General features: G+C 41.3%; 1 protein-coding gene across 1 annotated transcript in view; it reads right to left on the bottom strand.

Moving 5' to 3' along the window:
* LOC147710094 (erythroid membrane-associated protein-like) overlaps positions 1–20,821 on the bottom strand; it is a 205,561-nt gene that overhangs the window by 119,803 nt on the left and 64,937 nt on the right. Inside the window, exon 5 of the mRNA XM_086919314.1 lies at positions 14,296–14,358. Coding sequence (XP_086775440.1) covers positions 14,296–14,358 — 63 coding nt within the window. The remainder of the gene's footprint in view (positions 1–14,295; positions 14,359–20,821) is intronic.

The raw sequence follows: 20,821 nt of genomic DNA, 5'->3' as shown, positions 1-20,821 counted from the left end.
CCGGCAGTGCTGCCCTACAGACACGTGGCATTGGCTTTAGGGACACTGTAGTGAGCTGATTACTAAGTGTACATGCACACAGGCTTGCGCCACTGCATTACAAGCGCACATTATGCTTCTAGCATGCGCTCTGTTCCTTTGTATGTTAACGTTGGCACAACATATTATTATTTAACCTTGTGTATTCTCATGCACTCCAACTCCTCTTTGAACCACGATTACCACTAACAGTTGGTAGATCGTACTTCAAGAAGGAAGGATGCACTGAACTGGTGTTCTCTATTAAGCTTGAAATAAACCTTCATTTACCTCAAGACATTTCCATCATTATAATATTTCTCCCTTTTCAGACACTGAGTTGGTTGCACCAAAATAGGCGGAACGGGTGCTCAGCCCATGACGATGTCCTGGGCATTCTGACGCCTTTCATAGTGGTATCAAGACACCGTCCGCGACCGGAGACCTGCTGTGCCACCCTGAGAGAGGCACCCCGGAGTCGGAGCTCGCACCGGCACGTCCTTGGATGCACCGGCACGTCCTTGGACACGCCGGGGGTGGTGGCAGGTGAGCAGTGAAGCCTCGGTGCTCAGGAGCTGCAATGGAGCACAGTGCGGGGGAAGGGTCTGCGGTGCAACAGCCTGGGTGCACAGGTGCAGGCAAGCAATGTTGCTGTAGATAATAATGTAATCTGGCCTCATTCATGTCTGTTTCATTTTAAGGACTTGCTGGACCACACTCTTTCTCGCAGACTTCAGCGTCCCAGACACAGGGGTGATGGGAGGTTAACAGTGAGGGGTGCAGTAGCCTGATGCTCTGTCTCCTCCTCCCTCATTGACTCTCCCTCCCCTTCTCCCTTCCACCCACTCGCTCTCAGTCCCATTCTCACTATCTTTCTTTCATTCTGACTACCTTTCTTTTTCTCTTGGACATGGCACACTTACTTATGTTTAAAGAGACACTGTCTTCAGAAAGAAAAATAACACTTTGAAAAAATACCTTGCACAAACTACCATAACTAGAAGGCCGTGCAGGCCACGCTCAAAGGGGAAGTATTTAAAAACTGAATTGAAATCACAGAAGTCTCGCTGAAACTAACAAGCCATTGACAAAGGGAAATGAACTTACCCAAAACACGTTTGGCTGAATGAATGGTGACCTGGCTTCTGCATTGATAGACTGTGGCTCTAAGTATAATAAAGGGAAAACAAACCTACCTGTGAGGCTGTCATGAGGGTAATCTTAGGGAGTTTGTACATGGTGCTGAAGGAGACAGTTGCCTTGATGTCTGCTCCTGTTGGTGGCTGTTTAAGCTGTCTTGTTTGCCTGCAATAAATCTACTTATCGGATCCACTGCTGTCTGCCTCTTCACTACATAAATTTGGCGACGAGCGGGAGAAGGTAAAAAGAAGGCAGCACTCACCACTATTTTGAGCTTCTTTACTTCTGCTGAAGACCCGTTTTCAGGGTCGTCGCTCATCGAACTATGTCATCTGACCTCTGGTAGGATTTATATTTTTTGATTTTGGCCTTCCTCTGCCTCTTCACTACACTCTGGTCGCTGTACTACACATGTGTAAGTAGTGTAATTCTGTAGTTATGCAGTAACCAATGGATCATGGCCCTAAGAAAGCGCCACCTCCCAGGCGTGGCTCATACAATGTCCTGGGGTGTGCAGATGCGGGACATTTATATTTGCTATTACAGGGCGGGTGCATGGCTTCCACCCTGTGATAGCAAATCCTTGTTTGTCTCGTTGAAGCAAGAGGAGGAAAACCTTGTATCGCTTCAATGAAGCAGATCCGGATGGTAAAAATGGAGAAAAAAAATGAAGCAGGGTCTCACCCGTTCATTAAAATGAGCCCTCTGGTGGGTAATGTTCCGGGCCAATCCTATGATTATATTGCGGGGTCTCTGCAGCACGGGGGACCTTAATCTCACATGTAAATTAGGCACGGGAGGGCACAGAGACGTTTCACAGCCTAGGGAATCGCCACCTTCACGTGTATTGTTTACTAATTGTTCGGGGGGCTTTGAGGCCAACTCAAGTCCGTGGATCGCCACCCTCAGGGGCTTTACTTAATAATGCAGGGTGGGTTTCGCCAGTCCCTCAAGCCTCCGTGGCCCTAGGCAGTGCCTTATTGGTTCTGTCTTCGCACGAGTAGTACTCATCATGTTATAAAGTGATACACTCATAGAACCCTTGCAGTTGTAGAATTACCCAGGCTTCATTTATGTAATAGTCTGTTGGTTTATATTTGGAAGGTGCACCGCAAAATTACAAATGTTTTCCGTCATAACCTCCTATAAACCGCCGATTTTCACAATAAACTACAGATAGAAAGACCCATACACTCACTTATTCATTGTTAAAAAAAATAAACTTTATTAAAACAATACAAATAAATGGAAACAGAATTTTATTCGAACAAACAACAGCATAACATGAAATAAGTGGGTGGTACTCCTCCGGAAGCAGCGTACAAAACCTGCTGTGGTTTTTATGAGAGAAAAGCAGGTAAAGAGACACTGTCTACAGAAAGAAAAATAACCCTTTGAAAAAATACCTTGCACAAACTATCAGAACCAGAAAGCAGTACAGGCCACACCCAATGGCGTTTGAAAACTAAATTGAAATCACTGAAGTCTCGCTGAAACTAACAAGCCATTGACAAAGGGAGATGAATTTACCCGAAACGTGTTTGGCTGAATGAATTGTGACCTGGCTTCTGCACTGACAGATTGTGGCTCCAGGTATAACAAAGGGAAAACAAACCTACCTGTGAGGCTCTTCTCTGTGGTGTCAAATTTCATTTCGGTAAGCGGGGGCCAAGAAAAAAGAGGGTCCCAAAACGTGTTTTCTCCATGTTAATTCCCATAGGAAACTTTAGACACAGCTACAGCCCGAACTGCTGAACCAAATTTGGCAAAAAGGTAGCCCTTGCTTCAGAAAGAGACCTTTTTTTAAATGATGTAAATCTGTTCAGTAGTTCCTGAGAAAATAAAAAAAACGAGGTAGAAAAATGCATTTCCAATAGGAAACTTTAGGCACGGCTACAGCCGAAACTGCTGAACGGAATTACACCAAATTTGGCAAAAAGGTAGTGCTTGCTTCAGGAAGAATCCTTATTTTTAAATGGTGTGAATCCGTTCAGTAGTTGCTGAGAAAATCAAAAATAAAAGTTTCAATATTTAGAGGCACGGAGGACCCGTCCACCCTCCCGACCACGAGCTTTATGCGAATTGGCTGTCAACATTCCAAACCAGGAAGTGTTGGCAGCCATCTTGTGCCTCGGTAGAACCGAGGCACAAGTAAACAGTAAAACAAACTCGCAAGAAAAGGGGGCAGGGTAGAAACACCCTGACCCTCTCGGCCTGCTCAGGGGGTCCCACAAAGACTCCCAGGGCCTGCAAAAGCATTTTTTAAAAAAATTTGGCCGAATTCGAGCTGGGTGTGCAAATCCGGTGAGAATTTTGTTTATAAAATGAAACGTGGTCTCCCGCGCTTTGTTTAATTGAAGCCCCCAGATGGGCCAGGTCCCGGGGGCAGTAAAATTTCCCCACACTGCCCCGGGGCTTTGCATAAATATTTGCCAGGGGCACATGCCCCCCCGCAGCCCTGAGGAGCGACACCCCCCTTTTTTTTTTTGTAAAGTTTGGGCGGCCTCTAAGGACCACCACCCCCGGGGCTCTCATTATTATTGATCGTGGGGGGGCACACTGCCCCCCGCAGCCCTGGGAACCACCACCACCGGGTCTTCTTTAAAACCAATATATATACCTGTGTGGGGGGCTCAAGCCCCCCCACACGCCCCGAGGACCACCACCTCCCAAGGGCACTAATATTTAAATTTGGGGGTCTTTAACGGACCCCCGAGCCCCGGGGACCACCACCTCCTCTGGGCTTTGCAATTGAGGTAGGGGGGGCACACAGCCCCCTACTGGAGCCCTTGATGGCCCTGGGGACCGCCACCCCCCCAGGGGCGACTTCTGCAGTGTCCTGGGGTGCCCACCCCCTGGACACTGCAGTTTGCTATGGTACAGCGATGCCATAGCAAACTGTGGTTTGGATTTTGGATTTTGGAAGAGAGAGCAGGAAACCTGATCTCTCTTCTTAAATTCAAACCAGATGGCTTCTTCACACAGGGAGCTGCATGTTAGCAGCTCCCTATGTGGAAAAGCAATGCCGGCTCCCGCAGGAGGCAGGGTGCCGGCAGGGACCGTGGGGTCATATGGGCTCCCCCCATAGTCCCCGACAAAGTGGCCATGTCCCGGGGGATGGGGTCCCCGGGGCCAGAAGTGGTGCCCCCTCCCCCATAATATATATTTTTTAAAAGCAAGCAACGGTTGGCCCCGGGGGATTGGGTCCACAGGTCCATAAATGGCCAGAGGAGGGGGACCACGCAGCCCCCTCTAAATAAATGAAAAAAAATGTTTAAAACCACTGGCCATGCCCCGGGGGATGGGGTTCCCGGCGGTATATATGGCCTTGGGAAAGGGTCCACACCGCCCCCTTCCATTTTATAAAAAAATAGGTGTCATAGGAAAGGAAGGGGGCCACACAGCCCCCCTTCCTAAAAAGAAAAAAAAGACACCTCCAGGCAATACTCTGCAAATGCGTCCTGTGGCGCATTTTAAGTTGAGGAATTAATTCCCCTTAAATACCAGCCCACCAGGTACCTCTAGTAAGCACCACAGGCCTGCGTTGTAGAGAGGTGATCCATGCCACGCCCCTTTTACACCTCTCTGCAACGCAGCTCTGTGGCGCCTAATGGAGGTACCTGGTAGGCTAGTTGGACCCCAACAACCCTCAGGATTCTAGGGGACTTTATCCCCCAACTTAAAACTCACCACAGGGCGCGTTTGCACAGTGGTGAAGGGAGGGGGCGGGGCCTGAGGTGACATTTGTGCAAACACGCCCTGTGGCACATTTTAAGTTGGGGAATTAATTCCTCTTCAATCCTGAGGGTCCTTGGGGTCCAATTTAGCCCACCACATACCTCTAGTAAGTGCCACAGAGCTGGGTTGCAGTGTGGTGTAAAAAGGGGTGAGGCCTGGGCCACCTCTCTGGAACACAGCACAGTGGCGCTTACTGGAGGTCCCTGGTGGGCTAGTTGACCGCCAGAGACCCTCAGGATTGAAGAGGAATTCATTCCCCAACTTAAAACGCGCCACAGGGCGTGTTTGCACACATGTCACCTCAGGCCTCGCCCCCTCCCTTCACCACTGTGCAAACGCGCCCGCTGGCGCGTTGTAAGTTGGGGAATTAATTCCCCTTGAATACTGAGGGTCCCTGGGGGCCAACTAGCCCACCAGGTACCTCCAGTATGCGCCAGGGAGCTGAGCTGCAGAGAGGTGTTCAGAGGCCACGCCCCTTTTTATACCTTACTGCAACGCAGCTCTGTGGCGCTTACTGGAGGTACCTTGTGGGCTAGTTGGACCCCAGGGACCCTCTGAATTCATGGGGACTTATATCCCCAACTTACAAAGCGCCATGGGGTGCGTTTGCACAGTGGAAACTCCAAATCAGGTGTTGGCAGCCATCATGTGCCTTGGTAGAACCGAGGCACAAGACATCAGTAAAAGAAATTCGCAAAATGCAAAAAGGGGGCAGGGTAGAAACACCCTGACCCCCTAGGCCTGCTTAGGGGGTCCCACAAGGATTCCCAGGGCCCAAAAAAATATTAATTATTTTTAAAACGGGAAAATCCACAGAGGATCTGCGGATCCGGCCGTGAAAAAACATTGTTACTATTTAGCCCCCGGGGGTCAAGTCCCAGGGGCAATATTTTTGATGTAATGTGGGGCCCAGAGGGGTCCCCCAGCCGCGGGGATCTCCACCCCTGGGGCTTTTATATATGTGTGGGGGGCTCACAGCCCCCCCAGCCCAGGGGACTGCCACCCCCCAGGCTTAAAAAATACATGGGTGGGGTGGCTCAAAGGCCCCCAAGCCCCGGGGACCGCCACCCCCGGGGCTTTAAGAATATATTTGCCGGGGGCTCACACCCCACATAGCCCCGAGGTCCGCTATCCCCCGGGGCTAGTGTTTTATTTAAAAAAAATATTAATAAACCTGTGTGGGGGGCTCGAGCACCCCCAGCCACATGCCCTAGGGACCACCTTCTCCCCGGGGCTCTAAATATTAAAATAGGGGTTCCGTGGCGGACCCCCCAGCCCTGGGAACCACCACCTCCCGGGGCTTTGGAAATGTTGTGAGGGGGCCCCCTCCTGGAGCCCTGTCATGGTCCTGGGGACCGCCAACCTCAGGACCGGCTCCTGCAGTGTCCCGTGGTGCCCACCACTGGGACACTGCTGTTTGCTGTGGCAGGGTGGGAGCCTCGCGGCTCCCGCCCTGCCATAGCAAACTGCTTTGGTTTTTGGAAGAGAGATAAGGAAACCTGCTCTCTCTTCCAAAAACCAAAGATGATTGCTTTTCCACAAGGGAGCTGCATCTTAGCAGCTCCCCATGTGGAAAAGCAATGCCTGCTCCCGAGAGACATGGGGAGACGGCGGGATCATGGGGGTATTGGGGACCCCCCACAGTCCCCAACGGAGAGGGCCAGCCCCGGGTGATGGGGTCCAGGCCGTACAAGTGGCCTGGGAGGAGGCCACACGGCCACCCCTCCCCAAAAATCTTTATATATAAAAAGGCCAGACCCGGGGGATGGGGTCCCCGGGGCCATAAGTGGCCTGAGGTGGAGGGCAACGCAGCCCCCCTCCAAAACAATAAAAAAAAAGGCCATGCCCCAGGGGATGGGTTCCCCGGAGCCGATTAAGGCCTCAGGAGAGGGGCCACGCGGCCCCCTTCCAATTAAGTTTTTTTAAATAAAAAAATTACAGGGCTGGCCCTGGGGGATGGGGTCCCCAGGGCCAAAAAATGAGGAAAAGAAGGGGGGCCACACAGCCCCCCTTCTTGAAATGTTTTTTTAAAAAATGATCGGCATGACGCCGGAGGCCCAGCCCCCTCCTTGTACTACTCTGCAATCCCACCCCTGGCACGTTTGCAGATGGGGAACTAATTCCCCTTGAATACTGCAGGACCCTGGGGGCCAACTAGCCCAGCAGTAACCTCCAGTATGCGCCAGGGAGCTGCGTTGCAGAGAGGTGTTCTGAGGCCACGCCCCTTTTTACACCTCTCTGCAACGCAGCTCTGTGGCGCTTAATTAAGGTACCTGGTGTGCTAGCTGCACCCCATGGACCCTCAGAATTCAAGGGGAGTTAATCCCCCAACTTAAAACGCGCCAAGGGCGCTTTTGCACAGTGGTGAAGGGAGGGGCGGGGCCTGAGGTGACATGTGTGCAAACACGCCCTGTGGCGCGTTTTACGTTGGGGAATTAATTCCTCTTCAATCCTGAGGGTCCCTGGGGGACAACTATCCCACCAGGTACCTCCAGTTAGCGCCATGGAGCTGCGTTGCAGAGAGGTGTTCTAAGGCCATGCCCCTTTTTACACCTCTCTGCAACGCAGCTCTGTGGCACTTACTGGAGGTACCTAGTGGGCTAGTTTGACGCTAGGGACCTTCAGGATTCAAGGGGAATTAATCTCCCAACTTAAAATGGACACAAGGCGCGTTTGCACAGGGGCGAAGGGAGAGGACGGGGCCTGAGGTGATGTGTGCAAACACGCCCTGTGGCGTGTTTTAAGTTGGGGAAATAATTCTCCTTCAACTTGAGAGCCCCTGGGGGCCAACTAGCCCACCAGGTGGTTCCAGTAAGCGCCATTGCACTGCGTTGCAGCGAGGTGGTCCAGGTCGAACCCCTTTTAACACCTCTCTGCAACGGCGCTTACTGGAGGTACCTAGTGGGCTAGTTTGACCCTAGGGACCTTCAGGATTCAAGGGGACTTAATCTCCCAACTTAAAATGGACATAGAGCATGTTTACACGTGGGGAAGCGAGGGGACAGGGCCTGAGGTGACGTGTGCAAACACGTCCTGTGGCATGTTTTAAGTTGAGGAAATAATTCTCCTTCAATCCTGAGGGCACATATGGGCTAACTAGCCCACCAGGTGCTTCCAGTAAGCGCCACTGTGCTGTGTTGCAGAGAGGTGATACAGGTCGTGCCCCTTTTTACACCTCTGTGCAACGCAGCTCTGTGGCACTTACTGGAGGTACCTAGTGGGCTACTTGGACCCTAGGAACCCCACAGGGCGCGTTTACACAGTGGGGAAGGGAGGGGATGGGGCCTGAGGTGACGTGTGCAAACATGCCCTGTAGCGCGTTTTAAATTGGGGAAATAATTCCTTTTCAATCCAGAGGGCCCCTGGGGACCAACTCCCCTGGGGGTCAACTAGCCCACCAGGTGCTTCCAGTAAGCGCCACTTCGCTGCTTTGCAGACAGGTGGTCAAGGCCGTGCCCCTTTTTACACTTCTCTGCAGCGCAGCTCTGTGGCGCTAACTGGAGATACTTGGTGGGCTAGTTGGACCCAAGGGACACTCAGGATTGAAGAGGACTATATACCTTAACTTATAAAGGCCAGAGGGCTTGTTTGCACACATGTCACCTCAAGCCACCCCCTCCCTTCAACAGTGTGCAAACGCGCCCTGTGCCGCTTTAAGAGGTAGTTTTAATCCCTCTGCCCTATTATGTACTAGGGGCTTACAGAGGAGTTGATGCTAATCACAGGGGGGCCCCAACGTATAGTGTTCCCTAGTGTATGTAGGTGTTTTCACTGTATTCTAAGTGTTATTTAACATAGCACTGGCTCTAGGACTGGTTAGTCAGACTCAGTTACCACCAGTATCCGTCTGAAAAAGTTGAGAGTACAGGATGATTTTGCAACAAAGCTTCTTTCTGCTCCTCTGTTTGTTCTTTTTGCATGTATTCCTTCTTCCTGCACTTTGTCTTTGAGGTCTTCTGTTGCTTCTTTCTGCATTTTTTTCTTTCTGTGCGTTTTTTCTTCTTTCTTCACATGTCCTTTCTCTGTAGGTATAGTTAGAAATTAGCATTTAAAAAAACCTTTGAAATTCACTGGAAAAAACAGGTTTCAGGCACGTTATAGTTAGGAATTAGCATTTAAAAAACCTTAGTAATTCACTGAAAAATCCATAGGTTTCAGGGGCGTTATAGTTAGCTGGACATTGCACTTGTACAAGACCATGTCATGAGTGATGCAATATGTAACGTCATCAGCAGTGCATTGAGGGCGCGCGAGTTATAGTTAGCTGAACTAACTACAACGGGGGAATTTCAATGGTTTTGTATGAGTGCAATGTCCAGCTAACCCGAGAGAGAGGCTCTATCAGCAGGAACGTTTTGGCATTTGGAGATGTTTTTTGAAGTCGGCACTGCACAGGCTAAGTCGCACCTTGGGTTGACGGGCTGACTGGTGACCCATATCAGGGGCGCAACTAGGTCTTAACTTCGGGGGTGGCTAACATAGCAAATGAGGGGCGTGGCTAAAGTTAATCAAGGGGTGCGGAGCTAAATTGGCAGATAATCAGGATCAGGTAATGCTCAGGCCAAGCTGAGAAACAGAAGTGGCGATTCTGCATTACAAAACTGCACCTTGGTATTCATCATGCACCACATGGAAATGCTTTCCACAGAGTCTCAAAGCAAAGACAACACTCTTCCAACCACACATGCAAAAGGAGTAACCTGCTGCTCGCATGGACAAGTGCTTCAGCATCGCACATAGGGGTAGTAAGTGCTCTACAAATACAATATAATACGCCCTGCGAATGTCTGACAAAATATCGAAAACTAGAATATCGATGTACAAAAATATCGGAACAAAATTATCGATGTCAAAAATATCGGGATCCTATACTTAACTATATGTCTACACAAATGTCGATTTTTTAATATCGATATACAAAAACATCTTTTACTGTTATATCGACTACATTTATATCGGAATACAAAAATATCGCTATCTGCAAAATTTAATGACATTTACAAAAATATCGAATACAAAAATATTGTGCACATAAATATCGGATTATTAACTATATCGACTTTTGTAAAGCTTTTCTTTACATAATTAATTAACGCTTTATATGTGTTCACATCAAAAATAACATGCAACACTTTCATTTCTACTATACACACACTATAAAATCATATATTTTTTTATATTGGTTAAAAAAATGTCACCTACACATATAAAAATATTCTATGGTACTGTGTATACTTTTATAATTATTGTTTGTTTTTAAATTCTAATACTAATTAATGTCAACAGAAATTCAAATCTACTAACTAACCAATCACAACCCTAATTTTTTAAATGAACCAATAGTAAAGTAATTACTACTGACACTCCCCTATATAAGCAATGAAAACGTAAGCACAAACTACTTGCCAAAAGTCACAGAAGGAGATTCCTGTCTATCCGAATTGCTGCACAACAAGTAGAAGAACGAGACTCTAAACCTACTATTACATCTACTAAGTAAGTAAATAAAATATATAATACATTATTTGCTAATTGTATTTACTTACCTGCTAAATACCCAGTGGCCCTTTGCTATTCATACTACTTAACATTCTAAATAATGATATAAAATTATTTTTTTTAGATACTACCACTACTGATAATTGTACTCCAAATAATTGTGAACAAAACATAGGAATACAGATTCAGATAAGTATGTAAGTAATTTGACATTGTTTCATTATGTGCACATTAATCTAAACACCCTGAAATAATGACTTTTGCACACCATCTTTTTATTTTTCTGTAGATTCTGCTACTGAAAACTGCACTACTACAGAACTAAGGACATCAGTACTACATCTATAATCCTTTATATTAAGTAAGTAAATAAAATAGAAAGTGCTTTATTTGCTAGTAATACTTAATTACCTGCTAAATACCCAGTACCCCTTTGCTATTAATTGCAGTTAACATGCTAATAAATTATCTACTAATATTTGTTTAAGATACTACGAGAACTGAATATTTTACTCAAAATAACTGTGAACAAAGCATAGGAATACAGATTCCAAAATATATGTAAATAATTGCACATTGTTTTGATTATGTCCACATAAATCTAAACACAATGAAATAATCATTTTTCTCCCACATATTTATTTTTCTCTATAGATTATACTACTAAAATCTGCTCTACTACTGAACTAAGAACATCAGAACTATTTCTACTATACTTTGTCCTAAGTAAGTACATAAAATAGAAACTGCATAATTTAGTACTACTAATTATTTACCTGCTAAATACCCAGTGGCTCTTTGCTATTCATACTACTTAACATCCTAAATAATAACATATTAATATTTTTTTAGATACTACAACAACTGAATTGTCTTCTCAAACTAACTGTGAAGAAAGCATAGGAACACAGAATCGAATAACTATGTAAGTTAGGTTACATTGTTTAATTATGTGCTCAAAAATCTAAACACAGAAAACAAATCAGTTTTCCTCAACATATATTTTTTTCTCTGTAGATTCGACTTCTGAAAACTGCACTACTAATTAACTAAGGACCTCATTACTATTTCTAAAATACATTTTAGTAAGTAAGTATTATGCAACTGCAATACATGTGTAAAAACAATACTAACATTTATAACTGTTTTAATAATTTTCTATGACATATTCTTTATTTACAGAGGAAACACAGTGAATAGATATACAGACAACATACAGAACTTCACATTCTAAACAATAGTAAAACAAATCACTAAGTAAGTATATTAAATAACATATTTACCACATGTTTCAAAAAACCTACCAACATGGTGATTAAAGTAACTCATATGTTCCTTATTTTTTAAAGATAACACTACAAAGTATTCTACAGAAGCTGAAGAAAGAATTATACTGCCAAATACCAACCACAAAAATTATGTAAGTATCTTCACAATGTGAATAATGAAGATACACTTTAGTAGTAAAAATGAGCTTTATAATTGCTAATGTACCGAAACATTAATAAATAATATACTACTGTCATATTTCTCATAACAGCTACAACAACATCAAAACCATTTATCCTCAACTAAAGAAGCAAGAAAGTCCTAAGTTTAGCTGTACATTCTAAAACACGTAAGTATAAACATTCCTACTTATCACTAACATAGATTATTGATCACATTTAAATTGACATTAACTATTATATATATATTTTATAGATATACAAAGTACAAAATGACCGAAGGAGCCGAATTTGTGACCAGCCAAAAAGGAAAATTATTATTATGCTACATGGGTTACACGTACACACAGGAAAAACAATATGGCATGAAAGTGAATTGGAAATGTTGCAAATATTATTCCAACAAGTGCTATGGCAGAGCAACAACAAAAGAAGCTACAGTACTATATACTAGGGAACATAATCATCCACCTAATATTACAGAAATAGAAGTCAGAACAGCTATGGAAAGTATAAAAGAAGCTAGTACCGGATCCCAAAAGCAAACTAATGTCATTTTAAAAGAAGCCATTCCAAAAATTCCCAAAACAGCCTCAACCCAAATGCCAAACATCCTATCATTAAAAAGAACTATAGCACGGACCAAAAAAGCTACAACGTCTTCAACACCATGTCCTAGAACATATCAGGATATTAGTTTTACTGCTAACGAAATAATAACTTTAAATAAACAACCCTTTATAATTTATGACAACGAAAGCAATGAGAATAGACTTATAATTTTTGGTACCAGTATGAATTTAGTGAAACTGCAGCAAAGCCAATATTGGATGATGGATGGGACATTTAACATCTGTCCCAAACCATTCTTCCAATTATACACAATACATGGCCTCTATCACAACTGCAATATCCCTTTGTTATATGCACTATTGCCTAACAAAAACAATTCTACATATATGGAATTATTAAATGTCATAAAACAAAAAACCAATGATTTCTCTCCTGACAAAATCATTCTTGATTTTGAGCATGCAATGCTCTCAACTATTCTAAAAATCCACCCCCATACCTCCATTCAAGGGTGCTATTATCATTTCAACCAGTGTTTATGGCGACACCTTCAAAAAACTACCCTAAGTGTCGAATATGCTACAAATTCATCATTTGCTTTTCAAATCAAAAAACTTATAGCACTTGCCTATGTCCCAACAACAGATGTAGCTGAACATTACAATATTATCATAGACAGTCCATTTTACAAACAAAACGAAGCTAGATTAACTCCTTTTCTTGATTACTTTGAAGACACCTGGGTAGGCAGACTCCACAGATCTGGCCACAGAAGAAATCCAAAATTCCTCATTCCCTGGTGGAATGTGTACAATAGTACCCTTAACGGGGAGTCAAAAACTAACAATGCCGTTGAAGGTTGGCACAATGCATTTGTCCAATCAACTGGCAGAAGCAAACCTACTCTCGAAAAATTCATAAAATGCCTACAGAAAGAACAGAGCTATCAAGAATTTAGAATGGACCAATCTGTAATCGAAATTGTCCCTAAAACATCCAAGCAAAATAAACAAATGCACAAGTACCTGGAAGAGCAGGTTAAACTTTATCCTAATACGAAAGGCATAGAATACCTAAACATCATAGCCAAAACACTACTGTAAATAATTCCGAAACTGTTATAAAACACCAAAAGTAGCACCTAAGTATGTGAAAATATGTAACGTGAGCTTCTAAAGTATTTAATGTATGCAATATATAATGATATTATTTTAATATATGCACACATTAAAACAAAATAATAAGTTAAAAAATATTCCATAATAAATATGACATTACCCACCCACAAAAATAATAGAAAGCAAACACTTACCAATTTTGTTGTCTATCCAATAACGTCCATTACCACCAAAGTAATCCAGGTAGTGCAAAAGTAACCCAAAAAAAATGTAAAAATACAACTGTTCCACAATTACGAAATCCACTCGGTCCTTAGCCATCGAACTACCATAAAAAACCCGAAAAAGTAGGAAAAAATAAAGAATCGCTCCGGAAAACCCGAAAAATTTAAAGAAGTGTTTGTAAATCAGTGTTGGATGAAAAAAACGAACACTTCCTTAAAAAAAAAACGGAACTTCCGATGTTGCGTACACCTATGAAAAAAACATAGAAAACAGACATTCCCACCCACAATAATTAACAAATAATTAGAGACCAACATATTAACATTGATGATTTAATGTTCGATATACCCTAAAAGACTTAAATGAACTCTATAAATAATTAGTTAACTAACTAACACGACGTGTATATACCATACGTAAATATGTGATTTCAAAATCTGAAACATAGCTCCCTCACATTCAACAGCACTAAATATAAGCTCACTAGTCTCAAACCATAATAATAATACACATATAACATATAAAATGAACCTTACCTGCAGCGACGTGAAGTGTCTCCCAACCGCGATCAGCCCTTCTTCCAAATAACCCAAAACGACCTAACCCGGTTACAAAAGAAAGCGCCAAAAATGAATAAAATAGTCCCAAGTGTAAAATATAATATCTATACAGAACCAAATGTGTAAAAAAAGAAGTATTAATTTATGTTATATAGAAAAATTGTATTTTTTTATGCTACAAATAAATCATGAAAAAAATGTACATGAATATAATAATTTAATATGATTAAAACAATAATGTTTATGTTAACAATGTTAAAAAATGTAAGTACATTGTCACAAATTGAAAAAAAAAATTAAAAAAAAGGACAAATTTTTTTTATATTTTAAAAATGTGATCTTCACAAATGAAGCTGAAAAAAGGTTAACAGAAAAATATTTGTGTTATTTGCATTTATTTTCTGACATAACAATATGTAAAACAGATAATAAAGAATGTTAATTTCATATGAAAAAGAAGAAAATTAATAATGGTTCTGTATAGTTGTTATTAAGTGTGTTTATAAAAGTATTTTTCTAATGAAATGTAAATAAAAAAATATTTTTATGCATTTATGTTATTTGTTAAAATGTAAATAAAGTAAAAGTTTATAAAATCATGCTGAATATTTTATTTTATTATCTTACTAAAAAGTAGCAATGTAATAAAAAATAATTAACTGTATATTACATGTGAGTATATGTTGGACTCTAATAATGTAATGAATAATATACAAAATCCATTGTACATTAAATTAGAATAGGTGTTGCACAGTAATAACATAAGTATTAATATTCCTACTGCATTCTACATAAAATGTTAATATGTACTATACACTAATTAATTAGAATAGATTATTCCAACAGTAGTCTACAGTAAATTAAACTTGATGTAATGTTATATATGTATAAATTCCTTTAATTGATTAAATGTAAAATAAATATATTGTTATCCTGTAGAACTAGGTACCAAAAACAAAAAATTGACCCTGAACCCTACAAATACTCCTTTACCCTAAAAACAGAACACTGACCCAGAACCCCAAAAATATACCTTTACCTAAAAACTTAAAACTGACCCAGAACCCAACAATGACCCCTTTACCCAAAAACTAAAAACTGACCCTGAACCCTAAAATTAGCCCTTTACCCAAAAACTGAAAACTGACCCTGAACCAACAAATACCCCTTTACCCAAAAACTAAAAACTGACTCAGAAACCTAAAATTAGCCCTTTACCCAAAAACTGAAAACTGACCCTGAACCCAACAAATACCCCTTTATCCACAAACTGAAAACTGACCCAGAAATCAACAAATACCCCTTTACCCAAAAACTAAAAACTGACACTGAACCCAAAAAATATGCCTTTACCCACAAACTGAAAACTGACCCTGAACCCAACAAATACCCCTTTACCCAAAAACTAAAAACTGACACTGAACCCTAAAATTAGCCCTTTACCCAAAAACTGAAAACTGACCCTGAACCCAACAAATACCCCTTTATCCACAAACTGAAAACTGACCCAGAACCCAACAAATACCCCTTTACCCAAAAACTAAAAACTGACCCTTAACTCAACAAATACCCCTTTACCCAAAAACTGAAAACTGACCCAGAACCCAACAAATACCCCTTTACCCAAAAACTAAAAACTGACCCTGAACCCTAAAATTAGCCCTTTACCCAAAAACTGAAAACTGACCCTGAACCCAACAAATACCCCTTTATCCACAAACTGAAAACTGACCCAGAACTCAACAAATACCCCTTTACCCAAAAACTAAAAAATGACCCTGAACCCAAAAAATATGCCTTTACCCACAAACTGAAAACTGACCCTGAACCCAACAAATACCCCTTTATCCACAAACTGAAAACTGACCCAGAACCCAACAAATACCCCTTTACCCAAAAACTGACCCAGAACCCAACAAATACCCCTTTATCCACAAACTGAAAACTGACCCAGAACCCAACAAATACCCCTTTATCCACAAACTGAAAACTGACCCAGAACCCAACAAATACCCCTTTATCCACAAACTGAAAACTGACCCTGAACCCAACAAATACCCCTTTATCCACAAACTGAAAACTGACCCAGAACCCAACAAATACCCCTTTACCCAAAAACTAAAAACTGACCCTTAACTCAACAAATACCCCTTTACCCAAAAACTGAAAACTGACCCAGAACCCAACAAATACCCCTTTACCCAAAAATTAAAAACTGACCCTGAACCCTAAAATTAGCCCTTAACCCAAAAACTAAAAACTGACCCTTAACTCAACAAATCCCCCTTTAACTACAAACTGAAAACTGACCCAAAACTCAACAAATACCCCTTTAACAAAAAATAATTAAGTACATTATTACAATTAATTAAAATAAAAATTAATTAATTACAAAGAATTGCGTAAAGAATAATTTTGACTATATAATATTAATTAATGAACTATTTATTATTAATTATTTACCTATTAGGTATAATGTACAAATAATTATTTTCAATTATTAATTAATGATTTAATTATTAATAAATTACTTCCCACCCTTATCCCCTATAAACCCAATAACCCACTCCTAAACCTAGAAATGTAATTTACAAATAACAAAATTTTACATAAATTTAGAAATACTACATAAACATGTATCTAAATTGAATTATTTAAGTAAATATTTAATATTTCTTATTTAATATTTATTAATTACCAATTAATTATTAATTAATATTATAGACTTTATGAGCTTAAATAATTTACTAATTAATTATAATTAATAATAATTAATTAACAATTATGTATAATGTACAAATATTTAATTACATTTATAAATTAATGATTTAATTATTAATAAATTACTTCCCACCCTTATCCCCTATAAACCCAATAACCCGCTCCTAAACCTACAAATGTAATTTTAAAAAATAATATTTTACTAAATGTAGAAATACAAAATAAACATGTATCTACATATATTTTTTAAAGTATATATTTGTAATTTCATAATTAATATTTATTAATTATCAATTAAACATTAATTAATATTATAGACTATATGAGCTTAAATAATTAACTAATTAATTATAATTAATAATAATTAATTAACAATTAGGTATAATTTACAAATATTTAATTACATTTATTAATTAATGATTTTATTATTAATAAATTACTTCCCACCCTTATCCCCTATAAACCCAATAACCCGCTCCTAAACCTAAAAATGTACTTTTTATAAATAATATTTTACTAAATGTAGAAATACAAAATAAACATGTATCTACATATATTTTTTAAAGTATATATTTATAATTTCATAATTATTATTTATTAATTATCAATTAATTATTAATTAATAATATACACTATATGAGCTTAATTAATTAACTAATTAATTATAGTTAATTAACTAATTAATTATAATTAATTAACTAATAGGTATAATTTAGTATTTTTTAATAACATATATTAATTAATTATTAATAAATTACTTCCCACCCTTATCCCCTATAAACCCAATAACCCGCTCCTAAACATAGATATGTATTTTTAAATATTTTATTTATAATTGTTTTATTTATAATGATACAACTTTTTTAATACTTTTTATATACAATTATTTTACTTTTTCCTATACTATTGATTATTTCCATTACTACACAATATTTTTTTTAACAATATTTTGACACTCGATATTTTTTTTGTCGATATTTTTGCATACTCACCTATTTCGATATTTTTGTATCCGATATTTTTGCTTACCTATATTTTTGACCTTCGATATTTTTACTTCGATATTTTGTCTTTCCAATATTTTTTTTTCGATATTTTGTCTGATTACCACGCCCTGCATTGTGTGTCTCTCTTGGAACACAATGACTATGTGAGGACTGTGCCTGCCCTCTGCATTAACGTATCTCATCTATTGATGAAAGTGTCAGAATTGGTAGGACTGATCTGTCCCGTCGAAGGATAATTCCAAACAGGCTATGGCTGACGGTTGCACTGGTTGACAGTATAGATTGGGGTCACAAAGATGGAAACACTCATGGCACAGATTTGGTAGAACACTGGTTATGGGAGCCCACCCAGGAAGGGAAGAGCAGAGATAGAATAAGAGCCACAGTCCCCTGAATATTCTCACCTGCGACAGCAGTTGGTGAGTTACCTTCACTCCACAATGCTCTATCACATGTTTGTGTCACTACAGTTTTATTTTGTTCCGTATGGGGTTGGCTCTGTGGTCCTGAATCTGGAGCTTGCAGCTACTTCACTTCTTTCTGTGGGGTTGACAGTGTCTTCCAACTCAGCAAAGTGTCCTGCCTTTTTTCTCTTAGGTTCTCTGGCTGGATTCAGGTAGCTGGGAGACTGGTCACACTCTTGTTCTGAATGTTAGCAGTAAAATTCTTTGTGCTAATGTAGAGATCCTTTGGTTCACATTTCTTACCTTGTATTTGATCATATTTTCTCTAACCTACTCCAGACTTTCCCTCTGATAGATGGACCATGGCAACGCATTGATTGGCGCATCCTTGTGGTGATCTTTTGGGGGGTCTCCCTTTTCTCTCTCCCTTATCCCTTTTTCCTCCCAAGGGTCAGTGACAGACCTCACCTCAACCACTGTTGATATTCACCATCTTAGGAGACTGAGTGAATTTGACGGCAATTATGCAGTCTCGTCCATACTGAATCTCGATCCTAACACCAGGCCCATGATGTCCCAAGTGCCTTGACGCTCATGTACCATTTCTCATAAAACAGCCGTTGACATGTGAGGCCCATGTGCCTAAAACAACATGCACCACCTATCTTCAAGCATAGTTCTCCGTCTGGGGCCAATGTTCCCCTCAAAGCAGCTGCTGCCTTGCCTTGTTGAAACAATTGAATACAAATTGAACACACCAAAAGTGCTTAGGAGAAATACCCGCATTCAGGCAAGGATATCACCTCGGTGGCAGCCCGTCTCAAACAATACAAGAGGTGGGGGCAGGGAGGGTTGTTGAAACCTTTCAGAGGCGGGCTGGCAGGGGCTGGTCCTGGGCCTCTCAGAAAGGGTAATTAAAGTCACATTCTCGGATGCTAAAGCATCTGATGCTACACGCAGCCTAAATAGAAATTGAACTGGGAAAGAAAGGTTTCCATGCTTTAATTATTTTAATGCGTGTTAGGAAAGTGTCATGCGGTCATGATCATCTTAGACCAGGTTGCAGAAGACGACGGGGGGGCTGAAGCCCATTTATCCCAATCGGTGTTGCGCGCCTGACCCATATCATGTCCTCCATGCACTCCAAGCAGGATCTGTACTTACTAAGCTGGCAGCTGCCGGGCACCCCCAAAGCTCCCCTCGTCTGACATAGACCACCTGGTGGGCGCAGAAAAGATGGATGGAGTGGCCACGAAAGCTTTGTGGCTTCTCTTTTCTCAACCCTTCAAAAGGGCTCACAAGATATGCAGATGCACCACTCTGCAGACTTGAAAGTGATGCGTGTGGACTCGGGGGAGATGGGAGACCAAGTGACTATGCTGGAGGGCCACAAAACTGGAAGGCACGAAAAATTGGCGATTAGGCAGCAAGAGATCCTCCAGTTAAAGGGGAAGCAAGTAGAGCTTCAGGCACATGTGGAGAAAAATGATCCTGCCAGAATAACATCCATATCCGAGGGGTGCCGGCCAAGCATAGAAAGAGGACATGAGGGGCCATGTGGAGGCCTTGTTTCGCCACATCTTGGAGTACGCCAAAAAAATGTATATTTAAATAGACCAAGTCCATAGAGTCAGCTTGCACAGAGCTGGAAACGCACTTCCTGCTGACATACTAGCGTGTATGCATGACGTTGGTATGAAGGAATCAATCCTTGGTCGGGCAAGGGAGGCCCATGTGGTCCAGTTCAGATGCCACACACCAACAGTGTATCAGGATTTGTTCATGCTCACCCTCCACAAGCATAGAGAATTTCGCCCAGTCAAGGCGTACCTAAGGGAGAAAGGGATATCGTACCCTTGTGGGCATCCTTTCTGCCTCATTTTCTGACACGATGGCAGGCTGCGGTAATTGAGATCCCTTAGAGAAGCCCTAGAGGTCATGGACCTTAAGGAAGAGACAGTAGTAGAGATAAGGCCGGATTCCCCAGACGACGAGCGACGCAAACAGCGCAAGGAAGGGAAAACCTCCAAGAGGCTCAAACCAAATGTAGCCACCATGGAAAAGGAACGGCAGACGGTGCTCATCACTTTATCCAAGGAACTCCCTGAATTTCTGGAACATTGGCTTCGGGAAGACGGTGTCAGAGAGGCATTACTACCACACAGATGCTCTTTCGCAGCTTCTCAATCTCTGAGATGGGATCCCGCTGTGAGGGAGTTTAATTTGCATATCAAAGTCCCGACTGGCAACTTCCTGCAGTTCTATTACCATCATGGACCTATGTCACCTTTTGTTCTATTGCTTGTTGATGATTTGTATTTATTTGGGGGTTTTCTGTATTTTTTTTACTCCTCCACACCAGTTCTTCAT

The sequence above is a fragment of the Lissotriton vulgaris genome, chromosome 5, assembly GCF_964263255.1.
Source record: "Lissotriton vulgaris chromosome 5, aLisVul1.2, whole genome shotgun sequence".
NCBI lineage: Eukaryota > Metazoa > Chordata > Amphibia > Caudata > Salamandridae > Lissotriton > Lissotriton vulgaris.
The sequence above is the reverse complement of the archived record's forward strand: the minus strand, read 5'-3'. Positions and strand labels throughout refer to the sequence as shown.